Below are 17,388 nucleotides of genomic sequence, written 5' to 3' on the forward strand. Positions count from 1 at the left end.
AGATACCAATTGTACTTTTTCTTGAAGGCCCGCATTTTGAACGAACATGGCATAATGGTTTGTCAGCAATCATACGGCAGTAAGTCTGAATTGAAAGGGCTGATAAGCAGAAAAGCATTGGGCGCAGACCAAATACATACAAAGGATGCAGGGTGGACCAAAATAAAGGTTAACTTACACTGCAAATCAGTAGTGGACCAGATTTGTGCATGACAGCAATATTTGCAGCTGTACTGGAAGGCATTCAGGACTTAAAACAAGACTTTGAATACTACTATTGCTTTTCTTTTGTACCTAGATCAGAAAATGAATGCAGCCACGCACAGACTCATCAATTTGCTGTAAAGCTAGTTCACGATACAGAATGGGAATGTGATTTCCAGTACGGCTGATAGATATAGCAAAGAAGGAAGTGAGAGTTGTGGCCTTTTTATAATTAATTCTTGTAATATCAATTGTTTATATATATATATATATATAAAGCTGTTACCGTTTGCAGAAAAAAAAAGATTAATATCGAAAAGTGAATGAACAAAGCAACCCAAAAAAACGATTGAGGTTTACATTAGAGTTCAAAGATGTACAGTCGGGCCAGCCCATTTTGGCCGAGTGCTTCTCTTCAAACTGATGCGTTTAAAGGGCACTCACCTGCCCAATGCCTCAGATTTTGAGACTCTCATTCTGGGCCTAACAATTCCTGAAGTTCTAACAGGCGGGGGAAAGGTACAGCTACAAAAAAACCACACTGGTAAAAGGTTGTCTTTTCCCACCAAGTTATACAAAAAAGATACGGAAAAAAATAACCATATATACTTCGATCTTTACTGGAAAAATCTTGGTCATTTGAATCTTAACCACTAATGTTTTAAATTTTTGAGAAGTATTACATAACATGGTAAACCTAACTATCGGGCGTTTAGAAGGTTAAACAGCTTTTAATTAGATTCTTTCTATTTCCCCCTTTTTTAGAAGATTAAGCAACTTTTGATACCTTTTTGAGCTGATATGAATTGATTTGATTATGGTCTTCCTGCATATTTTATGCATATGTTAGTAGCGGGGCACCAAACAAGAAGTGGCGGGGCACCTTGTGCAGAAATCAACAAACATGACAATGTTGATAAACACGTACCAACATTATCGGAAGTGCTATTACTGCTAGACAGCCAACAAATGAGATCAAGATACAAACATGTTTACAAAGAAAATGGAAATGCAAGAACACCGCTTACTTCACCCCAAGAATCATGAGCAAATCAGTGAAACTAATTAGTTTTGAAATATTCAATAAGGCTGCTTAATTATCAAGCTCTGTCTGAATGAACTGATACGTGATAAATTCAGTCGGCCTTGGTCAAAGACTTCACAGTAACCAGGGGACCCAACAAGATGGTGGCAGCCTCGACCGAAAATGTATCATACCTGAGAAAGAACTCAACCAACAATAGCTTAGACAGGAGCACCACCAAGTCCTTTCCAGGGCATTGTTTGTCATCCACGGTAGGGTTATCGGTCTCTCTTCCATTAGACCAATACACGTATTTAAGCAACCTCTCACCATCACCCAAAAACCTATCCCCCACAAATTCTTCAGGATTGTCGAACACTTTCGGATCTTTGGTAGCAAATGGCTGATACCCAAAGATCATTTCACCTTTCTCGATCAAGAAAGACGAATCATGGCTACTGATCACGACGTCCTCCCTGGCCTTTCCATATTGAAAAGGCACTGGAGGTTCGATTCTCAGTGCCTCGTAGACCACTGATTTGGTCAAGCTCATTTTGTTCAATGCTGAAACCGTAACTCCTCCCTCTTCCTTGACAACTGTTCTTATTTCATGAGCAAGTTGTCGGTGCAAATCCTCACCTGCAGCGCCAACCCACTTGATCAAAGCAGGAAATAGGACCTTCGTGCCTCCATATGCACTAAAACCTGCAAGAAAAACCAAGTTATGACAGGCTTCATCCCTTGTGATTCCATATTTCTCAGATTCATCCAATATTCCGCTCCCATACTTGTCAAAGGTATCATGCAGCTTCTGATAATCGGATTTCACAAACAAAAATGGCAATGGAAATGAGTGTAACAAAAAATCTTCGACGAAAGTCGGTACGAATTTCAGCCCTAGCGTTATGAGTGGGTGAAGCATAAGAAAAAGCCACTTATCGAAACTTTTTGGTCCACTCGAGCCGACACCTGTCTCATCAGGGTTCTTATTATCGCAAAACAAACGAAAGATGAAGTCAAAGGAAATCTTATCACTATGGTGGTTGAAATTCGCCTTTCCCTCCTTATCCAACTCACCTTCAAGGTTGGCGAACAGCTCAGAAACGGAGCTGCGGAAGGTTGGGATGAATTTGTTGTGTAACTTGGCGAGTTGGGATGAGAAAAAACCTTTGACGGCTGCATGGGAAGGCTCACGGGTATCGAGAAAGGCACATACGCGATAGCCACCGGTGAAGTCAGTGGAAGGCATGAATGTGCCGTCCAGAACGTTTTTCTTCTCAACTTTAGAGTTGTCGAAAAGAATTGGAAAACTAACGGCATCCAGGACTGCCACAACCTTGGGATTTTTGGCCATGAAAGGCCCTGGTGGAACGTTGGTTCTGAAGACGGTGGAGTTATATTTTTGCATTCGGCTCTTGAAGAATTCATCTGTACCTTGGTTGTAGTAGTAGTCTCGTCTGTCTTTTATGGGTCCAAAAAAGGGTAAGCCGTAGCCACCGGGAATATCTCGTAATGGGAGGGTTTTCTTCGATGAAGGGTTAGGTTTGGATGAGGAAGAATGATTGGAGGAAGAGGACGACATTGTTCACTGCAGTGTATACTTAGCAAGGCAAAGATTGGTTTGATTAGTAAGTTTGAAAATGGTGATCAACAAAGGTATGTATATATAGGGAATGTAAATCGAAAGAATCATCAGTTGACAAGCTGAAAAGCTTAATTAACAAAATCAAATACAGGAAACATTTTTATTATTTTTCAAATTTGAGCTGTTCCTTGTTCAATTTTGAGCGCGCTGTCCCGGTCAAGTGGCCATCATTTTGCAACCTGTACCCCATAGTGCGAAGATATATATGGGAGTTGGAAAGGGAGACGAGTCACAGATACGAAAGTCTTGCTTCTTCAGGGTTCAGATCATAGAAGACAATAATAGTTCAATGACCTCAAATGTTTTAAAAGTACACTAGTAATCAATCCGACAACACCTTGATTGCAAGTTTCAACGAAGACATACGTGCACTCGTCACGATTTACCAAAGGAACCAAAACCCAAAAAAAAATGAGTTTGTACTTGTGTGAAATTCCGTTCGCCACCGCCTGTCATGTCAATTGTTTGGTTGTGAATTTGGGACTCAAAACTCATTTCTAATATAAATCCAAGATCATAAATTGTTCCGTCGTCCACAGCTACTCGGCTTCAAGAATATATTGAGGTGATTGTAATGTACACGTAAGAGCCTTGAGTGTGTGTATTGGATGTCAAAAATAAGGGCCTCAAAGTAGTTTAGTACATCAGATCAGACAGAGAGAATATGTACTCCTTTGTTTAACGTTTAGCTATTAAAATTTCATAGTCTGCGCGTATTAATATATATACATTTGGTTTACGAGTAAAACAGTTACTACTAATTTATTTATACACACATAAAGGCAGTTATTTACTTTCATAAAATCACACGTATGGTATGTGGTATGTATGATGTCACGCGTCTTAAGTTCAACCATTTTGTACCGGCATCTGAAAGTTCATAGCCAAATTCTTTTCGGGTTTCTCTTTTGGTATAAAATTTCTCCAACTTTTAGGTCAAACCATCCAAGTTTGGTGTATTTCCATCTTCAATGTATATAACCCAACATCAGGACATGACCCGTTTAGAATACTTGTTACAAACTCTTGACTATAGTAATTTCGATTGCATATTCGGTTCAGATGTATATAGATACAGTACAGTACCGAGGAAAACGTTAAAGCAGCCATTTATGCAGAGTGCTTCTACTTTGGAGGTGAAAGATGATACACTGGTATGGGACAGCCGGACAGGAATGAAATTACATCTCCTCTAAAGAAAGAAAACAGGAAGCTGACAGCCTAGCTAAATATAGAAGCAGAGAAGATATTAGCAAGTCGGCATACCAAGACATGTAAGTCTCAAGGCCCCATGTAAAGACACCCAACATAAAATCAAAACAATAGACAACACTACCCAGGAGCAGCCTAAAACAGAGATGTATCTGGGGGTGGTCCATACACGCTCTTCCATGAGAAGGGAACAATCCATCTACCACTTCCAGTACCTGAACAGATTAAGTCAACCAAGTCAGTAGTATTGCATACTCAAGACGAAAAGCATTTGTAAGTGTTGCAACTTGGCAGTGGCATTGATAAATAAACATAATCTCAACACCAAAATTACCTATAATACAATCGAGGAAGTATTAGATAGCATTCCATCTATCATCTTTTCTTACAGGAAATGAAATGCGCCAGACTTAACTAGCATAAGTCACCACTGATGAAACAGATGTAACAATAAAATGAAGCAAGCCTTGCTTTCAATCTTCAAACTCACCTTCAAAATCATTCGGGCTTTGGATCAAGATTTTGCTCGCTGCCTCGGCCAATTGGAAAGCATCAGGTATATTGTCTCCCTCCGAGCAATAGCAAAGTAAACAAGTCACTTTTAAACCTTTGGCCTACCCCAACAGAACATAAACTTTCATCACACAAAGTTACACCCATAAAGATCCAAAACGACAAAGGCAATGAAGGACCAGCACAGCTCCATATTAATCAATAAAATGAAAAGATATGCTGAAAGAGTGATGTCCCCCCCAAGGCTTCCAGATTGCTCTCCTTTGATAATCTAGATACTTAACTAACATTCAGGCAGTTCTTCTTAGGTTCAAGTTTGTGAGGTGGAAAGTAAGGATCGCAAGCAGTGATAGGAGCAGCAAAATTCCATAACATCTCTTCACCTACATTATACATTTTTCCTGATCCAAAGAAACTGGGAGGGTAATTATGTTCAGTTAATAATTCTGAAGTTGAATAGTGGCTAGCTGACTGATGGAGACATAGGAGGCCCTAAACTATATGATATCATATCAACAAAATTCCATAACATCTCTTCACCTACATTATACATTTTTCCTGATCCAAAGAAACTGGGAGGGTAATTATGTTCAGTTAATAATTCTGAAGTTAAATAGTGGCTAGCTGACTGATGGAGACATAGGAGGCCCTAAACTATATGATATCATATCAACGACTAGTTTGTGTGACATGAGAAACAAAATACCCAGAGAATATATGTGAACCTTTAAGATAGATATCATCTTGCGGAGACTGGAGATAACATTTCGTTTCTGGAGCATTAAAATCAAATGCATGAGCTGTTTACTGTCCAATTTCCTTTACCATAAGTTCAAAAAAACCAACCTACAATTCAATATAACAACAAATCCAAGCTATAACACGTAAAGACGTCAGGAAAGTTAATCGATTCTCATTCGAATGATGGTTCTGCATTTCTTTACCTTAAAACAAGAAAATAGTGCTGCAAAAGGCAAACTTGGATAGTAATCTTCTTCTTTTAAATCCTCAAAGAGCAAATCATCATCTTGAACAATATTTTCTTCAATAGTGGAACTAAGATATTCCCACCTCTTGTGAGCTGGATTATATTCCGGTAGTCTCTTCCATCCATGTTTTTCACAGTCCTCATCTGTCCCATCTGTGCTGGAACTAGACAGGTAATATATCTGCAAACCACTGCAGTAAAGCACGAGAGATCAATAGGAATGTTTACTTCTGGCTTCTAAGCATCCTTGAGCCTTGAGCAAATAAACCATAGACAAAAGCACTTCAAACATGCATTTAGGCAGAATTGTCTCTACGACAATATTCTACAGTTCAGTCACCAAGATTTGAAGATCATTTATCAAGAGCAAGTGAAACATCTACTAACCGCCTGGCAAAGAATTCTGATTGATAAGTTCCTAATTATTCATCATTATTAAAAGCTTGAAGTAAGAATGGGCCCCAAAGAAAGGAAGTGACACAAGGGAAGCACATGAGACGAGAGATAGGGGGAGATAAACAATCAAAATATCCCATAAACTAATCAAAGAATGCCTCAAATATCTTTTGCAAAGAACATGAGAACGGGAAAATACAGATGCCCCCAAGGGGTGGAGGAGACTGTTATATCAGGTTGAATATAAAGACTAGAGGCCTTGAAAGAAAGAAGGATTTATCTGGCCAAATTTAATGACATAACACACTAAAAGCTGGGATTTGTATGAGTAACTTCTACGGTTATAGCTAATATGGGCATTCATGTACGTGAAATCCTTCAAAGCTACTTAAAATTGAAAACATGGGAAGCAAAAGAGGACGCAAATGCATGGCAAGAGCATGAAAAAGTGATCTAAGGAGAAGAGTTCTTTTGTAATATGATTTTGATAATTTCCAAAATCCTACAATTAGTCACCAAATCCAAGAATGTCCAAGCATTGGATACCAATGACTCTGGATGGCAATAAATAGATAACTTCCAAATTCGTCTAGAAAATCCAGAGACAGACGCATACTAGAGTTACTAATTAACAAAGACTTAACTGATCAGTACCTTGACATATCAATGTTTTGCCACTGCTTAAAATCCAAGCTGGAGAGGACAATGACATGCTTCTTTCCATTTCTGGCTGCAACATTTGCCAGATTCTTAGCAAATTCAACCATCATACCCTGTTCCATAAGCAGTTTAGGACTCAATCAGTCTGAAAGGGTTAACGACCATCATAAAGCAGAAGGACAATAAGAGATCAAAAGAAAGTTTGCCAGCAAACGCCCAACAACACTGCGCAGACGCTAGTTACAAAGCTCCTGCACATTTTGTACCGTGTAAGTGCGAAATTAACACAAAGCAATTTTCCCAAAATTTTGCCTATAAAAGCTCTTTACATTTTCCTCTCCCACTTCAAAATGATTAGTTCATCATCTAAAGGAGCACAATTACGCTTCATAAACATCTCTATTTCATCTGCTTCTTCCCAAATAAATTAATTCAACGCGTATTACCTTTACAACTGGAGACCTCTGCTGTACAAGAGTCAATCGGTTGGAGGACGAATCAAAAGCTGCAGACTCAAACCAGTCATAGTCGGAATTGCTTCGCAGATAACCCAAACAAAATACGTAGACAGAAGAAAAGTAGCAAATAAATAGTACTTTCATTCTCAAATTCCTCGTCCATTTTAAGACAAAGAGCATAGAAAATGCAGCACTCAGTATAAGAGGGAACGGCGAACGAGACCTTCGAGAGGGAGGGAGAGATCGCCGGGAGGAGAAGGCGCATAAGCGTTGTTGCCGACGCAGGGCAGAACGTTAGGATCGTCAAAGTAACCGATTCTCTCAGCTCTCAATGACGATATCAGTAGGTCCACCGCCAACTGTCCGACGTTCCCGACGGACAGCGCCGGCTAGTTAGCATTTTTTGTAGAAAAGGAAAGATTATCAGTAAGTCAAATCTAAAAGGGAATTGAAATGAAACCCTGGGAGCTAGGGGAAGATGACTGATTACCAATACAAGAGTAGAACATGCTTCGTCTAGTTTTTTTCCTTCCTCTGCATAAAATTCCATCCGTTATTGTAGTATCTTCAATGTCCAAAGAGTAGTACGAATAATTACACATACGAGCACATGGGAGCAAGGAGGTCTTCTGAGAGCTGTGAGCTCTGCTCTCCTACACAACTCCCCAACCCACTGTTCTTGAAGAAGAAGAAGGATTGTTCCGCAAGTCCAAATTTCTTCTGGAAATTTCTCGTAAGATATGGACGGCGTCGTTTCATTGTTCATGAAAACCTAATATTGTGGTATCGGCGAAGTCAGATGGGCCGCCTTCTGCAAACCAAAACCCCTCGCAGAACGCAGGGAAAATCTGGAATAAGTAAGACGGAAGCCCAAATTAATGCTCGGGCCCAAATATGTTTCTATTTTGTAATAGTAGGATTTGAATGGAAATTTCAAAAGCTATAACAGATGTTTGGCTATTAGTACTCAAACGCGGTAGTAGTATAGAAACACTTAGAGGAGCATTCGGTCTTTTCTTATTTTCTTCCTCTTTGAATTTGTGTGTACAATATTTATCTTTTTCTCTCGAATATTAATTGAAATTAAAGAGACCATGGGAAGATGCAAGACTATTATTGCGAGTTTTTAAGTAGAATAATTAACTGTTCATAATTTATTTACACAGATAAAGTTTCTTTTTTTTTTTTGTCAATACAATAGATTATCCTATATTAGGGGGAGGGAAAGGACCTAAAGAGATCCAAGGTAATCCGGAAGGGACTGAACCACTAGACGGGTGCACTTCGTTTGGATTTTTTAAACAGAGCAACTTTAATGTAACAAATTGGTGAACCCTTGCCTCTCACCTCACCAAACTTTAATGCATTGGTGATGACCACCAACCCAAAAGCCGGTGGTTACACAGGTAAAGTTTCTACTGGATGAAAAATTGGTGTTGTTTCATGAGTGACGTACGGATTAAAAACTCAAACAAGACATTCATTTATAAGATCAAAATTTTTAGCACAGCTTGAGAGTTCAAAGAGCGAATGCAACCCCATGCATTGGTTTTGGATTCGCTGTGTGCCAAAAGCGGCTAAATGTCATGATCATCCAGTTTGACAAACGGCCTCATCTCATCTGAGTAGCCCAAAGGTTATAGCAGCCATTAATCTCTTAACAATTAGCGCCACAGGATTCTGGTCCAGCAGCACTACTGAATGATGTTTAGTCGAAAGTGGATGTCTAAATCTCTCGGAAGGTCAATCATTCCAGATCGACAGAAATTTTGGATTATATCAAATTAGCGCGAATGACCTGACCACAGACAGACAGACCTCTTCCAGATCGAACACCAAATTTTATGATTGCTTTTGGTTTGGATATGAGAGTCTTTATACAGTTGGCTGTGATGAGCAGTAGCAGTGGATATATGATTCATTCCTACCTTGCTCCTCTCATTTTTCTCACGAGTATAATTAGAATTAGGATGGATATATGTATGATTCAGGAACTTCCGGTGGTTGAATTCAATCTCCATGCTCGCAGTCACTATCAAATTCGCGGGCGTACACTACACTACACTGCACATCAGTCATCAACATCAAATTCACATTCACTACTTTTTTTTCTGTCAAGAGATAGAAATTCACATTCACTACTATTGTCCGTGGATGGAAGCAAATTATTGTCCGTGCGTGTAATTAAACTAGCTTTGCACGTGGAAACCTTGGAATCACAAATCTACTCTCACCTGAAATCATATACATTAAACCAATCCATAAAACTACCAGTGCAGGTACACGATACCATACTTAACTCAGGATAAATTATTATTTTTTTTCAAATACTAGTTAAAATATGAATAAATCAAATCACTAAGTAACAATGCCAACAGTAATAATAAAATATAGGAAAAATAAAAGATACAAGACACCAAGAGTTTTATATTAAAAATTCAAATTGAGGAAAATCAGGAGACATGGTAGAATCAAAAAATCTCCACTATTACAATAATGGAAATACACAGGTCTATCTGGAACATCTAGATGACAATAATATCACTAATATCAGTCAAGTTAAATTGCTATAAAATAATTTAAAAAATATTACAACTATCAAAGAAGTGGGTTTGAAAGGGTGTTATCAGACGAAGAGGAAATCCAAAAACTGAAAGAAAAGTGACGGCTGCTATATTTTCTCTCCCTTCTCGTTTTTTCTCCAAAGAAAGAAAAGTGACGGCTGCTATATTTTCTTCGTCGGTTGATTTCTATGTCTCGGCTGAAGCTTTTGTCCTGCGTTCCCAAAAAAGAAAGGCCAAGGACTCAACTTGATTAATGCTAAGGACGTTTTAGCGGTTAAATCCTCCCCTTTAATTTTCCCTTCGCCTCATAAGACATATAGAGTCTCCCTTGAACCAAAATAATAATAGTAGTTCACTTCTCGTGCATGGTTTCGATTTCAACGATTTTATACGCTCACGATTTCCTTTAATCAACACTACTTACAGCTTTATTTTCAAATTGGAGTTTTACGGGCCGGAGATCACGAACGACATGGCATTTTTGGGTTGCCCAGACTACTCTATGAATCCAGTCGGCATATTGTTATGCTTCCTCAACTTTGGATTTCCCTCAATCATTTTAATCTTCAAGGTTCCTACCTTACACAGTAAGGTAGTTGTATGCAATTTGGGAAGAAAAAGGATTAAAGAAACAAAAGTGTTTAATTTTTTTTTGGTAATGAAAGTCAAATCGAGCTAGGTTGCGAAGTGCACCTGATCATCAAAGTAATTTTCAGGGTTTACACAGGCAGCGTTAAATTCTTTGTTGCAGGCGAAAGTCAAACTAACTAGTCGGAATTTACATCAACTACGCTACCATGTTTATCGTAGGCTGATCAGTTTTGCTTTTGTTCGACCTTATCGTTTGTGTTCTTTTCCTTTTTTTCTTGGGCGGCGGCTGATGATGCAAAGCTTTCATACTTGCTCTCGTTTACATTTCTTATTTCCGATGAAGGTGCTGCCTCTGCAAACCCGGCACATAAACCCGATTTATCGGAAACAGCATTGTTGATAGCTAGACTTCAAGGAAACGTGTATTAACCTTGGAGGACATGATCCCGTCAAGTAACTATATATAGTCTATTAGTATTTCCTTTACGTACCAAGATCTTAAAAAGTTATCTACTTTAAGAAAGAAACTATGTGGTGTGTATTCTTTTCAATGGTGCTTAAAGTTTTTTTTATACACTGACTAAAATGCATCATCGATCTCTAAAGATATTTGTATACCTTAATGTGTCATCATCAGACACGAAATGCTTGACACATACTAGCTATACTGTTGAAGCTAGTCATATTTAATTATAAAGTTGTACCATTCATATAATAAACAAAAACGAAACCAAAAAAAAAAAAAAAAAATCAGTTCGTGATTCTTATCTGAATCAGATAACAGGAAGCAAATTCAAAGCACGCGCACCTACGCAAGCAATTATGTGTTGTGATTTGATGATCAATGTCACCCAACAAGTTGACAATATGTAGCTGACAAAAAATATTGTACGTATAATCTTCACTCAGGATTTCAGATGCAACCAAGAAATCTCAATCATTATCCAACTGATAATAAGCTTGCTGCTAATATTTATTTTACAAAAAAGGATCTGACAATTGGAAGAAGGAAGAAACGACGCTTAGATATATTGCGTCAACTCAAATCAGCAACGTACGTGGGCCGGCTAAGATCTTGAGTTATGATGTGATTTTTAATTCTCAAAGTCAATAGCTCTCGTCCACAATGTCGTTGAAACTTTAATGGGGCTGGCAATTACAAGTCGCAACTTGCAATAAACTAGTATTGCTTCCTACTTACCAGCTGTGATATATCAGAAGCAAATTTTACAATAGAAAGGGAACTGCAACAAATGTATATATTAAGTGACACCTGGAGTAGGATCGATGCTTATGGGAAATCGTATTTAGATAAGACGAGTAAAGTATTTAGAATTTGAAGAATACATAGTTCAATTATGAGCTAGGAATTAATTGAGGGCACATTTGATGAGAGGAAGAAAATAAAAGTTACTGATGAAGCCAGAACAAGGTTGACGGGCTATGTGGTTAAAGTTTCTTAATTATATGAAGCTTAATTATATGAAGTGTTTACAAGAAAAACCAAAGATTGTAGTAGACTCCAACGAAAAGAAATTTTCTTATCACTTGAGATACCCCGCCCCTATAGTACAGTACAAGGGTATAAACGAGTTTGATCACATCAAACACTCAAATAAATTTGACTTGTTTAAAATTTTGTTTAAATTTGACTTGTTTATTTGTTGAATCGAATTCAAATAAACTTTGGTTGAACTGAATTCAAGCCGATCTCTCGAGTAATTTGAAATGTTTACATGTAAAATTCAATCTTACACTACTGGAACTAAACTCAAGTTCAACTTAAAAGTTTATCCAACATCAAACAATATCGTACAAGTTTTGGCTTGACTAGTTGACAAATAAAATTTGAATAATCTCTTATTAAATTGAAGTGATTCAAGTATGGTTTATCCTTGAGTCGTGCTGCATGGCTGAACACAGTTTTCGCATAACATGCACGTTTTGGTTAACGACGAATTATTTGGCGTGTAGTGAAATAGAGATGCAAGCATGTTATTATTGTGCGTGTTTGTGATTGAGTAGTAGAATTTCAGTGGCAGTAAAATAGAGATGCACGCATGTCATCATCGCGTGTGTTTATCATTTCGTGGTACAATTTTAGTAGTTACAAAATAGAGATGCATGCATGTCATTTTTCGTGCGTTTTTATAACTCATTTGCTGCTATTGAAAGTGATATGCCTTTTATTTTAAAATATTGAGAAATATTTGTAATCTATCAAATTTAAAGTCAGTTTTCTTTTATCATTAATTTCTTTCCAATATTACCTCTGCTTTTGCTTTTGTTTCATACCAGATTCAAATTTAAATTTTAAAGAACAAATTCAGAATAATCCACAATTCAATTTATTACTCTTAAAATGTTGGAATTTCGAAATCTGACGAAAAAATTTCGAGCGGAAAGAGAGTGTATTTATTTAGCACTTAGCAGTTTACTAGAATTCTAGTAATAGCAGTAAAATAGAGAGATGCATGCATTTTATTATTATCCTGTTTGTTCGCGGCGTGTCTTGAGTTTTGACATGTGGCGGGGCTGCAACAATTGGGTCACGCTGACGCATGTGCCCTCTAATTTTCCCAGAAGGAGGAAGCACGCGCCACCCCATCATTTTGCAATTTGACCGGCGCTCTCCCCCACCTCTCCTATTAAGGGGGACTTACGTACGTGAGTAGGTGTCAGCGACCGAACAGCTGTCAGCCAATTGGCTTCTTCTAATTGGAATACGTGGCGGCCAGCCTGACTTTTTGGAAGTCATTCTCACTTTTCTACCTGTCCTTTGAGCAGTAGGTTACCCTCAGATTTGGTACGTTGACATTTTCGCTAATCTGCTCCCCTCTCTTCGTTCCCTTTCCCACAGCTTATCATGTTCTTTAATTTGTGTAGTAGTAGGATTATTTCGTCGTGCATTAATACACCGTATGTACAGCTACAAGAGTTAACTGGTAATAATGAGTGTTTGGCCAAATATATTTGCTGACATCACCATTACAATTTCCAATACACCCTTTTATCTTCCCAATTATCTTTTTATCTCACATACATCACATCACAAAAAGTGCTACAGTAAAAATATTTCAAATAACTTACAATCCAAACACACTCAATATCTGCAACATTGCTTCTGGAAGGTCATTGTTAATGCACAAAACCAATCACAATATTGTCTGCTATTGGCTGGCTAATGCATCCAACCCGTTTGGATTACTATTTTCTAGAATTTTTATTTTAAAAAAATATTATAATATTTTGATATATATATAAAGTAAAAAAAATTAAAAAATGAGTTCGTAGAAAGCTTAAAAAAATTTTTCTCTTTTTTAGCCTTCTTAATGGTACTTTAATTATTGTTAGTTGCACTACATTTTTTTTTTTGGCAAAAGCACATGAAGGAAGTGGAGAGTCATTAACAAAAAGGGAATAGCTAGTAAAAAGATTGGTTTTTTTTTTTGTTTTTGTAAATTGTATTTCATGAAATTACACTAATTTTGGATTTAATTTGCTCATGTACGGCGGTTCAAGCGCTATGGAAAGATTTGACGTGAAGAAATTTGTCTTGGCCAATGGGTATAGTAACGGAGACTTGCACGGTCAATTGCAAGGAACTGTAGTTCAACCGTCATAATTGCAAAGTCAATTATTTGAACTCCAAACTATTTCGCCAAAAATTAGTCTTGCAATTGTTCAGGCGCTTTGAAATTTCGAAGCTTGATGAAGCTATTGATTCATTTTTCTTCGGCTTGTTTGTTGTGATCCTGTCAGACCGCGGCCAGGATCAGTTAATCCTAACCTAATGTCTGATAGACTTTTTGGTCGGACAAAGCTAATATTAGTAGCCAAATGGGAAACCAAATGACGAATTGAATCTTCCATAAATGTACAAAGCGTGACAAACATGACTTGTGAGAAGAAGTCAAAACTCTCAAACACCGATGTTCAAATTATGAAATTATCAACTCAACGCACAAGTTAGGGCTATAAACGAGACGAGTCGAATCGAATCTTCATTTTATTGAGTCGAGCTGGACTTGTTAATGTGCAAATTTGAGCTCGTCAAGGCGAAAAAATGAAGCTCGAGCTCTACTCGAATTAGGAAAAGGAAAGTTCGAGCTCGACTCGTTTTTTGGCTCGTGAGCTTGACTTGAAGTCAATTCAAGATGTTAGATCTAGTCTCGCTCGACATTCTGACTCGCGAAAAGATTGAAATCAGTTCAATTTGAATTGATTTAGAGATATTTTTATAATTTCACATCAACTCGAGCGGCTCGTCGAGCAATCGATCCTAACAAATGACTGCTCAAGTTCGACTCATATATATTAGCACTCTACTCAAGTTCTGTGTTGACTGAACGCAAGTTGAGTTCATGAGAGTTCGAGTCAATTGTAACCCTATGCACAACAAAGTACTCATATAAACTCACGTAGCAAACTTTCGTGTAAGTGATAATCTTTCCAAGAGTGGCAATCGATATTATAATCATATTACGAGCAACTCGAGTCAATTATAACTCTATGCACGACAAAGTATTCGTATAAACTCACGCAGCAAACTTCCTTGTAAGTAATAATCCTTCCAACAATGGCAATCCACGTTATAAACCATATGACAAATAATCCTCCAAAAAGAAAAATCATATGACAAATAACACATTGTAGCAAACAATCGTTGCAAGTCAGGATACAAAGAATTAAGGCCATATTTGTCGTTTCCCCAGTACATGGCATTTGCCCTTTTTCCATTTTGTCCTAGTCATATATATATAGTAATACACTAAGAACCTTTCTCCTGCGTAAACCTCACGTATCATTTCACCACGTGTCCCTCATTCACCTCCTCGCTAAACCTACTAATGCTTCCACTGCAGTTCCAACCTCACGTACTTACATTTATATATACACACATATATATACTCCCGTGGCCCTTCATCTTCCTCCAGTAAACTACGAGCATCTTTTTTCTTTTTATAGATTCTCACAATTTAAGCAAACAACCCTGTATCCAACCTCTACGCTTCCTCCCCAACACCCCCCCCCCTTCCTCCAAAAACAAAAAAAAATCCCACCAGAAAAAATACAAAAAAAGAAGAGTGTCGACCAAAATTTATGTCCTTGACAAAACAAAACAAGCTTAAATTTCGCTTCACGCTTGAGCCAAATCTCCACTTTCTGCCGTCTTGTTTCAAAAAGATGACAAAAGTTAAAAAAAGCAATGGTGGTACGTTGTTTAAGGAGAAAAAGACTGTGCAAAGACAAAAATTTCGCACTCTCTTGTACTCCGATCCAACTATTTTCAGCAATCAAGAAGATGAGGATGACAATAACAACGATTGCTCGGCCAGCAACAGCAGTGCCACCGTTCCAAGCGCTCGCTACCCTAACATGTCTCCGGCTCCCAGCAGCGGAGCCGCGTCTCCCTATTATTTGTCACCATGGAACCAACCCTCTCCTTTCACCAAGTCCCCTTGGATACAGCGGCCTTATCCACCTCTTGATCATTCAATCGAAGACAGCAGCGGCGCCTACGCCATCCACAACAGCCTTATCGGCTCCCTTGTTCGAGAGGAAGGTCACGTATATTCGTTAGCCACTTTCGGAGACTTGCTGTACACGGGTTCTGACAGCAAGAACATAAGGGTATGGAAGAATCTCAGAGATTTTGCGGGCTTCAAGTCCAACAGTGGCTTGGTAAAGGCCATTGTCGTAGCGAGGGATAGGATATTCACTGGCCACCAGGATGGTAAAATCCGCGTCTGGAAACTCTCCGGGTTCAGAAAGAAAGGATACCGACGTGTTGGTAGTTTACCTACCACCACCGACTATTTCAAGACCTCCATCAATCCCAAGAACTACGTTGAGGTAAGAAGGCATCGAAACGTTCCTTGGATTAAACACTACGATGCTATTTCATGCATGGCCGTGGACGTAGAAGGAGGGTTACTGTATTCGGGTTCCTGGGATAAAACCTTGAAGGTTTGGAGACTTTCGGACTCTAAATGCATAGAGTCCATTAACGCCCACGACGATGCGGTGAACTCCGTCGTCATCGGGGTCGACGGGTTGGTATTCACGGGCTCGGCCGACGGAACGGTGAAAGCTTGGAGGAGAGAATTGGTGGGAAGCTCAACGCAGCATGTTCTTGTGGAGACATTGTTGAAACAGGAGTACGCCGTGACGTCGTTGGCGTTCAACGGGAAGGCGGCAGCGGTTTACGCGGGTTCCTCAGACGGCTTGGTTAATTTTTGGGAACGTGAAAAGCATTTCATTTCCCACGGCGGGTTGCTGAGGGGCCACAAAATGGCCGTGCTGTGCTTGGCAGCGGCTGGGAATTTGGTGTTTAGCGGCTCCGCGGATAGGAGTATTTGTGTGTGGAGGCGAGAGGAAGGTGGGATCCACACATGTATTTCTGTGTTGACTGGACACAATGGGCCCGTGAAGTGCTTGGCCGTTGGGAAGGAAGACGGTGATTGCGATGCGTCTGATCAGCGGTGGATGTTATACAGTGGGAGTTTGGACAATTCCGTCAAGGTCTGGAGAGTGTTCGAGAAGGCGGCGAACTTGAAGAAGTTGGAAGGGATGTGAGAACGAAAAGAGAATGAAAAGCACGCGCCTCCGCTATTGTCGGGTTCGGAGTTGACTTCTTGAAGCGGTCCTAGATGGCGACAAAACGGTCGTGGAGCGGGAGGTGAGGATGAAATACCTAAAGAAAAAGTTTCCAATTACCATACCGTAATTATTTATCAAGGGTTAAAACAGTTCGTCAATCAAATTACTAACTTGTATATACATACACCTTTCTTCTTTAGGAGACATGTAATTCTTCATTTCTTCATTTTTCCATTTGCATCAAAAGGAAAAGAAAAGTGTTACAGAAATTTGATTTCTTCGGTTTTTAGAGCTGGCAGCGAATGGCTAAGCGTAGTTTATATTTTGCGTTCTTATTATGAATTCTAGCGGGTTGTTGCTGACGTACACACTTTATTAACTGTTAAACGGCTTGATTTCATGAGATAGAGTGCCATTAGAATCACTCCATCTGATGAATTTTGAGCAGGCGGCGATAGACATGTTTTCAGGCACTGTTTAGTTGTAGGTACGAGAAGAATCCAGTAACAATTTATACAGAGAATCATGCA

At 38.8% G+C, this 17,388-nt stretch overlaps 3 protein-coding genes across 3 annotated transcripts; 1 reads left to right on the plus strand and 2 right to left on the minus strand.

Moving 5' to 3' along the window:
- Positions 1-1,099: 1,099 nt before the first annotated feature.
- LOC113726373 (allene oxide synthase 3-like) lies at positions 1,100-2,887 on the minus strand. The gene has a single exon (XM_072079406.1). It carries the CDS (start codon positions 2,808-2,810, stop codon positions 1,341-1,343), a length of 1,470 nt encoding a protein of 489 aa, XP_071935507.1. The 5' UTR covers positions 2,811-2,887; the 3' UTR covers positions 1,100-1,340.
- Positions 2,888-3,883: 996 nt separating this feature from the next.
- LOC113731351 (uncharacterized) lies at positions 3,884-7,797 on the minus strand. The gene is made up of 7 exons (XM_072079407.1): positions 7,591-7,797; positions 7,324-7,489; positions 7,089-7,147; positions 6,637-6,755; positions 5,543-5,777; positions 4,576-4,699; positions 3,884-4,300 (listed from the first exon to the last, which is right to left on the minus strand). The coding sequence occupies exons 1-7, from the start codon at positions 7,648-7,650 to the stop codon at positions 4,221-4,223; spliced, it is 843 nt and encodes a 280-aa protein (XP_071935508.1). The 5' UTR covers positions 7,651-7,797; the 3' UTR covers positions 3,884-4,220.
- A 7,367-nt stretch (positions 7,798-15,164) lies between these two features.
- Positions 15,165-17,147, plus strand: LOC113731352 (protein JINGUBANG-like). Its single transcript, XM_027256568.2, has one exon. It carries the CDS (start codon positions 15,359-15,361, stop codon positions 16,832-16,834), a length of 1,476 nt encoding a protein of 491 aa, XP_027112369.1. The 5' UTR covers positions 15,165-15,358; the 3' UTR covers positions 16,835-17,147.
- The last annotated feature ends 241 nt before the right edge of the window (positions 17,148-17,388 follow it).

This window comes from Coffea arabica, chromosome 2e (assembly GCF_036785885.1).
Source record: "Coffea arabica cultivar ET-39 chromosome 2e, Coffea Arabica ET-39 HiFi, whole genome shotgun sequence".
Taxonomy (NCBI): Eukaryota; Viridiplantae; Streptophyta; class Magnoliopsida; order Gentianales; family Rubiaceae; genus Coffea; species Coffea arabica.

Bases quoted from the DNA above. Each gene is read 5' to 3' on its own strand.
- LOC113731351 (XM_072079407.1), bottom strand. From the start codon at position 7,650: ATGGAATTTTATGCAGAGGAAGGAAAAAAACTAGACGAAGCATGTTCT. The intron at 6,756-7,088 runs GTAATACGCGTT...CTTATGGAACAG, and splicing joins AGAGGTCTCCAGTTGTAAAG to GGTATGATGGTTGAATTTGC. The intron at 5,778-6,636 runs GTACTGATCAGT...GCTTTACTGCAG, and splicing joins CAAAACATTGATATGTCAAG to TGGTTTGCAGATATATTACC.
- LOC113731352 (XM_027256568.2), top strand. From the start codon at position 15,359: ATGTCCTTGACAAAACAAAACAAGCTTAAATTTCGCTTCACGCTTGAG.
- LOC113726373 (XM_072079406.1), bottom strand. From the start codon at position 2,810: ATGTCGTCCTCTTCCTCCAATCATTCTTCCTCATCCAAACCTAACCCT.